The sequence below is a fragment of the Pelobates fuscus genome, chromosome 11 (assembly GCF_036172605.1).
Source record: "Pelobates fuscus isolate aPelFus1 chromosome 11, aPelFus1.pri, whole genome shotgun sequence".
In the NCBI taxonomy this organism is placed as follows: domain Eukaryota; kingdom Metazoa; phylum Chordata; class Amphibia; order Anura; family Pelobatidae; genus Pelobates; species Pelobates fuscus.
The window spans coordinates 111210197-111222037 of record NC_086327.1 but is presented as its reverse complement, the minus strand read 5'-3'; the positions used below and the strand labels follow the sequence as shown (position 1 = coordinate 111222037).

General features: G+C 36.2%; 1 protein-coding gene across 6 annotated transcripts in view; it reads right to left on the bottom strand.

The window, feature by feature from the left end:
* Positions 1-628: 628 nt before the first annotated feature.
* The window catches only part of PLCH2 (phospholipase C eta 2), a 555068-nt gene continuing 543855 nt past the window's right edge, over positions 629-11841 (bottom strand). For 5 of the 6 annotated variants that reach the window (XM_063436484.1, XM_063436487.1, XM_063436486.1 and 2 more), the window contains 2 exons: positions 9075-9414; positions 629-2991 (listed from right to left, as the gene is read on the bottom strand). In XM_063436484.1, coding sequence (XP_063292554.1) covers positions 1334-2991; positions 9075-9414 — 1998 coding nt within the window. In that variant the 3' untranslated portion in view covers positions 629-1333. Of the gene's footprint in view, positions 2992-5871; positions 5901-8345; positions 9415-11841 lie in introns of all 6 variants that reach the window. The other variant, XM_063436488.1, reaches the window with a different exon arrangement.

Here is an 11841-nt window from a genome sequence, read left to right as displayed (position 1 = left end):
TATTTTATTAATACGGTCTACTTCTGGGATATATTGCACTATTAGTCTTTTCTTTCTCGCTCTGTTTTTATATGCGGCTCCTAAGAATATCTTGATCTGGCACTTTATAGAAGAATTCCAATGACAAAACTGAGGCTATATCTTCTGGCAAGTTGTTATTGGGACTCTATATTGGACATTATATTATTAACATTGATCATTTCTATTGTGTTTTAGTTTTTTAGATATATATATAATCAGACACACACACACACACACACACACACAGTGTTTAAACTATAAAAGATTCACTATGTTTAAAATCACATTCTAAGCAATGCAAGGTATTGTATTAGTGAAAACTAATATTTTTATTGGTTATTTAAAATGTTTAGATGAATAGTAAAAAAAAAAAAGTAACTAACATTTACCAATTGAGAGCAACATTAAGCATCAAAAGGCAAAAAATATTGTCCATACTGTTTTATAACAAAGATGAGAAGTGCTGAATCACATGCTAAAAAGTCAAAAGAGCATTAGGTTAAATACTTTTATTTGATAGAGTCAGTTTGCTTTCAAACATATTATTAAACTTTCTTAATATACAGTCGATTAATATGACCAAAGATAAAAACGAAAAATGCCAAAATTAAACAATTAAAAAAAACCAAAAAAAACTGTAAATGGATCATTTAAAAAAAATGTTTTCTTCTTTTCAGTAATATACTAGTCTAAAATGAAAATCCATCTACAGGATGAACAAACATCTTGGAAAAGCAAATTAAAATTGTTAATCACAAACACAAAATGTATTGTTTTACAGCAATAATACATTAGGAATAGTTTAAAATGCTTCCCCCCCTCTTTTAAAACATATCATATATTGAAAATCTCTTATGGCAGTGCAAAAAAATAAAATAAAATTGTACTTTAAAGGTGCTATGTACAGCAGCAATTAAAAAATATCACATATTTCACATCGGTCAAGCAACGGGGATAAGGTCTAGTATTCGGTATATAGGACCCATAAATATACTTTTGTCTCTAGGACGGGATAAATTGGTCTGGAGATGTATCCAGGCCACCAGAAGGGAAAATGTATGATAAAAACTTCTGGATCACAAAATTAAAGCAATGCAAGTCATGGAGAATTGCAGACCCAATGTAAACTGACCAATTAAAAAATATATACACAGTACTTAAGTGCTTTAGAGTTGTAGTTGTCCAATACAGTTGCAGACACAAAAGGAATATTTTCCCTTTGAGGTATTTTTTTCGTGGAAAATATCTACCAATACATTGGTTTTTTGAATATAAATTCTATATGTGCTCCTTTTGCCATAGCACTTTATTATCAGGGACTAAATTTGTCCAAAGACTCGGATGTAAGCTGTTTGGGTGAAAGAGAATCCATACAGACCCCTTTGCTTATTGCACAAGCTCCTTCGGGAATCCCTCTTTCCTCGATGGAGTTACTGTTTAACTGACACAGATTCTGAAGCCTTTGCCGTTCCTGAGCCTGTTTTGCACGGTTTGCAATGTATCTTACTCTGCTTTGACTTCTAGAGGATGTTCTTCTTAGAAGACTCATGGCATCATCCTCAGCTTGACTTGACTGGAATTCTGTAGGCGATGTTATATCATTTTCTTTCTGAAAACTAGTCAGTTTTCGGAGTTGCTCAGTTAGTGAATCTGTAGCCATAATGGGGGCTTTACCACCAGCTGGTCTCCTCTGTGCCCTTGGTCTGGTGATAAAACTTCTGCTAATACTCCTGTACTTGCTTTCAAAATTGCAAGAAATATCATCAGAGGTTAAATCGCCAAGACTTTTGGACATTGACTGGTTGGGAGTTGATCTGTTATTGGTACTGGACTTTGTTTTCTGTTTTAGGCTCTCCACATATAGTCTATTCCAGGTATTCCTTCGTGGTAAGGGTGGCAATACTTCCTCAGGGTTTCTGGCCAGTGGCCTTGGAGAGAGGTCATCTATTGCTTGTTTATTCAACATTAAATTAGGGTTGGACTTGCTTTTTGTTACGCCCAATGACATTTCTCTTGCGGATGTTGTTGTTGCGGACCTTGGACGCAGAGTGGTTTTTAGGTGTAGATTATTAAAGTGATCATTGGTGATATCAAGATCGAGCAAACCTTTCTGAGCTAGATTGGGCAAAGAAAGGTCAATCACCGTGTCATTGGATGATTTGCTGGAAGACGAAGACATGCTGTCCCTATGACTGTTCAACTCTAGTTTGCTCCATATCTTATCATTGACTGTAGCATCAGAATATACTTCCGCCACAGGGGACTGGCATGTGGAATTTAGGGTTAAGGCTGAGCAGTCTGCAATCACATGGCCTTCACTCTTTGTTCTCCTCACAAGCGTAGGTGGGCCAGCACAAGCGATGACAGATTGTTGGACACGTCTGTCAAACTGTGTTCTTTGAACAGCAGAACTTAAATTAAGTTTCATGTTTGGCTTAGGCCTAATTTCTGGTGGATTAGAATGCATGATTTTAATTGCCTCAGATGTATTATTACTACATGAGGACCGGTCACTTGTATTCTCTTTTACTTGACGAGGTTCAGTGCCATTTTTTGAAATATCAGCTAGTAAAGACATTCCTGGTTTTAACTTAATTGAAGATAAGGTTACAGTGTTTTCTCTTTTCCCATTGACGTGTGTCAGTAGGTCTCCATTTTTGTCCTTATGAGATCTTTCCAAATTATTTTTCTCACTGTCTGGAAGAGGGCCATTAGCCATTTTAAAGTCAATGTCTATCTTGTTTGGTCTGTATACATTTTCAGAGTTTCTACTCACATGAATACATTCAGACGGAGATTCATTGGGTTTTTTATGCACTGTGTTTTCTTCATTTCGGAAAGAGGCAACAGGCTGGTGAGGAAATGTTGGACCAATGGAAGGGACTTCCTTGGCAAACAAAGGCTCTTCTGTAATAGTCTCAAGACTGCATAAAGAAGAGACTGACCTATAAACTGATAATTGCTTGTGATCTGAAAGAAAAGGAAAATGAAAAATATGATTAAACGTCATCCCAATATTTTAGAAACTTGCATTTAATATAGCATGTGTATATATATATATACAAACATATGTTCTGTAATGTTAATCTAAAATGAATATATAAACTAATTTCAGGCAACATTGTCTACACATTTTCACAAGCATACTTATTTGGTTTTCTAAATCACTATAGTCCGAGACATTCCATCAGCGTGCTACCTAATGCATGAATCTTATCATGTAAAATAATATGATCTGACAATTAATGTTGAGAAGTTCGATTCTTGAATTGAATGAGTCTTTTCTTCTGTGCTATTAGGAAATTAACACATGTGACATTTCTGGTTAAGTACTATTATGCCATTGAATTCTAACTCCGTTCTGAATGAATTCTAACTGGACATAGCTTTTTAGAAGACGGGGATAAAAGCTTATGTTAGAATTGAGAATTCATAAAAGGCACACTGCTCACATCACTCTTAAAGGGACCCAGAAGGCACCCAAACCACTTAATTCCATTGATGTGTTCTGGGCGCAGTGTCTCTGTCTGTTTAACCCTGCAATGTAAAATATTACGTTGCAGGGTTAACTCCACCTCTAGACAGCCACTAGAGGCGCTTCCAGGTCTCTACAGGAGTTGTACTTCACAGTTTGCATGAGGACATCTGATATCTTCTATGTTCCCCATAGATAAGCATTGATTCAATGCTTTCCTAAATCTATGCTTGGTTAACTAATTACAGATAACGTTATTATACTAGCATATGCACAGCATGGATATATACCATGGAAGTCCACAAGTCCTCCCACATGTTCTCAGAGAGCAGAGTCATCATAGTTGGCTCCTTTTCTGATTAACTACCCTTTTATGCTCAGTGCTCCCATAGAGAAATAATGGGTTCACCAAAATGTGCCAAGCGGCCTTCAACTTCTTTATCGGAGGAAAGCTTACTGCAAAAGCTGCAAATCATAGGACGTTTGCAGCAAATGCAAGCTATTTAAAAATTATATATATATTTATTGTTTTTTAATGCATTGAACCCGGAGAGTCTCTTTATTAGTAATGGTTAATGCAATAAAATATCTTTATATTACATATATAACTAAATAAATCAAGACACAAAATGAATAAATTGTAAAATAAATGTAACAGATTATTTGTTTTAAAATTAGATATATTCCAAAAACGATGCCTTTCCTCACTCCTATTGCTCCACTTTTGGTTTTGCGCTTGTGGCTGGTGTCATCAGTCATTGTCATTTGTCCAATTAATACTACTGCACGATGATCTCGTTTCTTTCCCAACTCCCATAGCAGGCTGTCTACTACTTGTCATACGTGTCTGCATTCAGCATCGGATCTCTATTACTATTGGTGGCCTGCTTACTATGTGAATTTCAAATTTAAAGCCAGAGTAGCCAAGCTGAAAGCATAGTTGATTTAGAGAATTGTTCTAGTATGGCTAGTTTGCCCTTCAATTTAAAATTACCTTGGATTTCCACTTTAGTAAATAACTCTGGCAATCTTATTTTTTACTTAAAGGACCACTATAGGCACCCAGACCACTTCAGCTCAATGAAGTGGTCTGGGTGCCAGGTCCCCCTAGTTTTAACCCTGCAGCTGAAAACATAGCAGTTTCAGAGAAACTCCTATGTTTACACTGCAGGGTTAATTCAGCCTCAAGTGGCTGTCTTCCTGAACTAGAGGCGCTTCCGCAATTTACATGGAGTAAATCACACTTATTTGACATCCTCACGGAGTCCAGCGTCAAATAAGATCCCCATAGGAAAGCATGGAGTAATGCTTTCCTGTGGGTGGGTTTGCTAGCCTCTGGTCGCACATGCGCAATTGGCTCCACTCGGGAGCTGACGTCGGCGGGGGAGGAGGGGTCACCAGTGCCGAGGGAGCCCAGTGCTGAATTAAGGTAAGCAAATAAATGGTTAATAAACCATTTATTCGCCGCAGAATGGGCCCTAGTCACCTTAGTTTTCCTTTAATGACTTCACACTTCATGCGAAAAATGCAGTACACCCATGCCATTCCCATGCACATGCTGAATATTTCGTTACGATAGGAAAAGAACAGGAATCTCTAGGACAATACCTCTCAGGCACCACTTACATCACAATAACATGAGCGTCCAATAATGTAAGGGATGGTCAGTGGATAAAATATTACAACCAGATACCTAGTTAGAACATTATCACATATGTGTTCAGTGTACTTGTATAACTTTTTTCCTCTTTAGATGCTTAGTTGATTCCCAACTATTGTTTTTGTATTGTAGGGTCTCATTTTGATTAGGATTTCCTTTAAGAGGAAGATTTCAAAGGAGAAAACTAAAATTAAAATAGCATTTAATATATGTCTGGTTGCTATACACTGAAACGCTACAATAATTCCTCTGTGTTCTTTGATAATCATAAAATTGTCTAGGAAGTTTATTTAACATATATTACACTATGCAACTTGAAAATGTTCTATAACGGAACTGCTTCGGTGCTACCAGCATTCTATAACTTTTATGAAGAGTCAGTTTAAAGGATCTATTGTAGGGACGTCAGTTACATACCTAATGTAACTAACACAAAATGCATTTTTAGTATCTTTGAGGTTTCACAAGTAGAAAATTAGAATTGAGCTGTGAAAAAACTCCAGCATTCTTGAGTAGTCTGCAGCTAAAAGCGGTTTGGAATTACTGTACAACTGTAGAAAATTTTGATTTCTCAAACTTGCCATAAACAGGGGGCATGGTAATTGGGAGACTAAGAGGTATATGTACAAACAACAAAAATGGAAAAAACAAAACAAATACACAATAGTACATGTACTCTGATTAATGATCTGAGAGCACAGAAAGAGCCAGTTACCTTAACTCGCTTGTCCTTTCAGTCTTTAACTAAAGAGAGAGACAGTGCAAGTAGAGGCAGAACAGAGGAAAGAAGTTAGTCAGGGAAGAAGTTTAGAAAATTAAGAGATACATAAAGGGTAAGGGAACAACATAAACGTTTATGCACTTTGCTATGTGATACTGCAGAACCAGAGCAAGGTTTTCAACACAATTTAGACTCAACCAATCTAGGATTTAGAGCAGAACATATGATGGCAAAAGGTATTTTAGAGGTAGTGCACCACAAACAAAATTAGGCATGCATCTTCAGATGGTGCGGGACCTGGTGATTGAGAACTCCTCTACAATGCAAGGTGGTTCAGAATAATTAAATTTTAGGTGGCCCAGATAATACAGGTTTTCATAAATCTCAGTCATGCAGGAAAAATATCTACAATGGGAATCGATCTAAACTAACCTGAATGCGATCCTATGCCATTCTGTTAAATCGAGGTCTATAGACCAATACAAATAGTGCAGGTAAAAGGGTATACACTGAAATGTATTCTGTAAACTACTTTCAAAAAGGTTCAAAGAAATAGCATGAACATAGGAATCATCAATCAATGAAAACCCTGGACACAAAGCAAACAACAGTAAGATAATTTTGATGACTTGTGATGATCTTGTCTAAGCTGTTCCAGAGCACTTTTCCCAAAGTAGCTGAAGATCTTTCAGCAGATCCTGGAACTCTCCTTATCATGGAGAGCAGGGGTTTAAGTCATATGTAGCCAAGAACTATGAGCAATTTCATTCATGCAAGAGACAAGTGTCAAGATATGAAAGAAGCTGATGCTCAAGCTGATAGTAGCCATGATTGGCTTCCTGATAAATCCATTCATTTAAACATTTTTTTTTTTTTTTTAAATCAAAGCTAGCGAAGTGAAAAGGCATGTGCAAGGCTATGGAACAGGTTCCATCATGGAACACAATGAACAAACATCTCAGAGACAGTGGAGACTTGTGGTGAGCATGGCTGCTCTTAAAGTAGAACAGGTTTGGTCTTTACCAATGCAAAAACAAGCAAGACCAGGGGAAAGTTGTATGATTAAATAGGGTTATTATATTATATATACAGGTAGTTTTTCTTTTTTCAAAATCAGGTTTTGTAAGCAACTCCAGAAAAGGAGACAGGGTCATCTTTGTCCCATGTGCTCTGTAATGAACATAGACTGTTCGAATGTTTGAACTATCCCTTCAGGTGAGCTTTTGTCTACATTTTCAACTTTTAATTCCTGAAATGTTACTAGAAAACAGTGCTAACGAAGAAAGTTGAGATGTTTATTTAAATGTATTCTTCAATTTGAGAAAGTGTGATAGTTTTTTCATTAATTCCATTACAGCTTTGTTAAATATAGACAGTCTCAGTATTATGTATTCAAAGGAGTGTAAAATACCGAGCAACATATTCACAGTTACTAAAATTATTTCTAGGATTTAATGAAATACTACGGACTCAGAATAACTTCACCCATGGCAACAATAATCTCTCCTTGCATGTTCATTTAACAGTCTACCTAAACATCAAATTTGATCAAATTACTTTTTATGCTCTTAAGATTTTTGACCGTATCACTTCAACTGGAGAGCTACTCTAGAATTATTATTTTTGCATTTTTTTTAGGACCAACATATTGCGCAGTGCTTTGCAGGATGCAGGTATATAGTGGAAAATAAGAGAAACTATCACTAATGTTAATGGGAAACAAGAAATTATCACATGGATGTATATGCAGTGATTCAGTTTTTTTGCAATGTGGAGAATAACCATTTCTAGGGAGTAGCATTGCTATTATCCACATTGCAAATAAACAGAACCACAGCACATATAGTCAATGTGTGACTAGTTTGTGACGACTCAGAGCAGCCAAACGTGCCAAGACATACTAATATTGGTGAAGCATCCTTATTTGGTATTTGGTGTATCAGTTTTTTATTTTTTATTTTTTCACCATCTGAAAACGGTTTGACAAAAAACATAGAATCCTTGCGCAAACCGGTGTGATTCGCCTTATTGTTCATGATGTGTCCGCTATTGTAATTAAGATGGTTTGATAATGCAGAAATTTACAGTTAGTATCTCACATTTACCACAGGTTTTCAAAAAAAAAGGAAAGTCTTACTAATAAGTGATTAAATCGAATTTGCAATCTGAATTGTTTTATCAATTTCTTAACCTTGCCATCTTTTCACAGAAAATCACATGGATATTGTCCATGATAAAATCTACAAACAAAACGTCTCTGGTCGATACGCGAGTATCACAGAACATCGTGGTTGTTGTACAGTACATGAAAGCACGACAATGTGGAATGCACACACAATATGACTAGTCTAAATGGTACTTACGCATACACACTACAATCACGTTACTAAAATGGGTTACTACTCGAGTTCCACGTTGTAATGGATGGTCTACATATTGGTAATGGGTGGAAGTAAATTATGTCTTACCAGTAGAGAATATAGGGGATTTACTTCGAATTTCCTCCAGCTTTTGAACGTATAAGGCATTCATTTCCCTTTGTAGGGTGCCCATTTGCCTTCGAGAATTTTCATGCCAGCCCATAGACAAATCTGGACTTCCAAAGCTTTCTAGGCTGCTGGAGTTGGACGATATCGAACCACTGCCAGCAGAGACCAAATTGACAGTACTTCCATACTTGCCACCTGTTAGGCATTGCCATCTCTGTCTAGGATGACTTTTCATCCCAGGGCATTTGGAGTCTTCATTTTTCTTTCCCGGGTTTACAAGGGACTGAGAGTTTCTGGGTACATCATCAACATTGCCATTGTCATTAAGTGCTAACATGTCTGCCTGTTGCCTTCTCGGCTGATCTGTGATACCATAATATTTTAATTCCAACCTTTCTTCTCTTGGTCCGCCACCACTACCACACTGGTCACGAGTTGGAATCTCGGTTATAATAGGTCGGCTGGTGTTATCACTCCACTTACATTCTAAATCTGGGCTCTCTTTGGAGCCAATCATGCATTTCATACAATTAGTAGCCATTCCAATTCTACCAGAACCATTCATTGCACAGCGAGCAAATACACCTGTTTTATTAGGGGAGTTGTCTTGGAGTGGGGTTCTATCAGCTCTTCTTAGAGATTCACTGAATGTTGTACCCCTAGAAATACGAACATGACTTTTGCTTTTACCTGAACAAAGGCGCTTACCTTTTATACTCTTACTGTGCAAGTCTGTTGGGGTACCGTCCCTAGAAGGAATGACTGGAGAAGCATTTTCAGCCTCTGTATCAAAGCGGGGTAGGGAGGAATCGTCCATCTCCCTATCTTCGCTAGCTCCTTCTGAGCTGTTGTCTTTGGAGTCAATGGCAATTTCCGGAAAGCCCTTTTTGCTTTTTTGCTGCCCTTTCGTAGGTGCGCTGGCGGTTCTCCTTAAAATGTGGCTACTAATAGAGTGTTTCCGATGAAGCTGTCCAACAGCATGACTGTCCAGAGAGGCTTGTTTTGGATTTCTCAGAAACAGTCCTTTTAAGCCCACGGCCTGCTTGACCTGAATGAACAGTAACCAGAAAAGAAAAATTAAAGAACGACTTTTGGCATTTGTCAATACATTGTGTTAACTATGGTAAATATTCCATTGGTGTCATTTAAAAATGTAAGCTCTGGAGAAAGGATTTCAAATATGTTGGTCTTAGAATGCGCATCTGTATAAAGTCACATTGTATCACATTCTCTCCACCAGTGGGGCTGTGTGGTCATCGCAATGTGTTGTCTTATGAAGTACTTATTACCTTTAAATATCTAGCAGTTAATCAAATTCTGGAAATTAACTTTGGGACTTACACGCCTACACAAAATCTGGAAAATAAAATCTGAATATATTTACAATAAAGAAAAAGTATATGGTTTAATCGCCTCTTAATAAGAAAAGTAATCTTATGGACTAAATAAACTTTTTTTTCTTGTTCAAAGTCTGAATATGTTCTAATAAACATTTCCAGACATTTTTTAAATACTCTCACTATGTCAATTCAATATATATCACGTGTGTAGGGTGTCCACTAAATGTTAAGTAAATTGACAGATGAGACACTGTTAATAGTGGGATTAGTGTTACGATCTTAAAAAAATATTACCTCGTTAATAAAAAGACTTCAGGTTAATTAAGAGCTTTACTTTGTTTACTAATGCATGGAAAGCTCTGAATATATATTTCTGATGACAAATAAGGGTATAGATTATTATTTTCTGAGCAAGGGCTAGATTTATGCAAATATTTGTTCCGGCTGGTCCGGAGAAATCGAATGCCTTTTAATCTAGATGATTTGATTTGTCTGGACAAGTCAAAACAAATTTTTTGCACAAGTCTAGTAAGGTCATAAAGCTTACTGACACAAAAGTGTGTCTAGTGAACCTCTAGAGCAATTTTGGCTAACGCAGGCATATCATATACATGATAAATGCATACTACATGTCCCATGATGCTCAGCAAGCCCTCTCAAAGATATGGGAAGCCGAGGCTAACCATCGCTGCTCTAGTCAAATTGTATAGCACAAGGTCTTCCACATGGTCACCAAGAAAGCCAATCCTTCTTCTAAAACAAATACTATATAAAAGTAAACAAACCTGTTACATTTAGAATTGAGATACAATATAGAACAGTGGTAGGCAACCACCGGCACTCCAGATGTTGTGGACTATATCTCCCTTGATGCTTTGCTAGCATTATGGCTGTAAGAGTATTATAGGAGATGTAGTAGAGCTTAGATTTTAGTGAGCTTTTAAACTTGTAACTATTTTATGCACAGAAAGTGTAAACTCCAGATGTCAAGACAATGGTACTTTATAATAAATATTTATAATAATATATTTTGAGCAACAAAAGGGATCAAGTGCTGAATTGCCGCTTGTTATTGTCCCTCAAAGCAGAAATAACTAAATGAAAAATATTTCTAAATTTTTTAACACATGTATAGAAAACTTGTCACAATTATGCATGATAGAATCTGTAAACCAATACAGGATTCATGTCTTGCAGAAAGAAAGATAAAAAAAAAAAAAAAAAAAAAAGAAAATCAGAAAATTAAAATAAATAAACAAACTACTTTAAAAACACATATACATGATCATTAGTGACCAGGCAAATTGCCTTATTTTGCAACCATTTAATGAATCCCAGGATTTTCAAAGAAGGAAATATGTTAGAACATGTTAAGAACATAACAGAGGTGTTTATTATTATTATTACAGTGCAACTTATGGCCCGCTAAATGCCCAAATTCTGAATACGCAAAGGTAAAATTAAATATGTCAACTCTTGGATTGAAACAGAAAACATCAAACCACAAGTTGTACTGTAGACCGGTTTATGAGTGCAAAAATCAAGTGATATTGTTACATTCCCTTAATGCGGATAAAAAAAAATAAAAAAATAAGAATGTATTTTTAGCATTCATGTGAATTTCAATGCATATTTGCCAACCTTTCAGGGACTATCTATAAAAATATTTTCGTGGAACCCAATACGCAATTCTCCATGATGTGTGTTATTTCATGTAACTAATCATTTTGCACCCCACAGTAACACATAACCAGTACCCATTTCGTAATAAAAAGGAATAAATAATTGTTTTGGTACTTGATAATTTCGTTAAGCATAGTATTTCTATGCAAAACTCTGAAGTCTTAAATACTTTTGAGAAAAGAATAAGCTTATAAAGCTTAATTATTTTTTTTTGTAGATCCTTTCAATAAAAATTCAGAAACTTGCAGACTTGTAGAAAAGGCTAATACACTGAAGTTGTCTTTTTTCAAGAAGGTCATAATGGGTCAGTTTACAATGTGACCTTTGGAATGCATCAATATCTGCAATTTTCATCACAATTAATTATCCCTCTGGGACCCTGGTCCATCACATCTCTGAACAAGTCTATTTGAATTTCTACAATGAAACATTTATGAGGTTCTCAAGGGGGT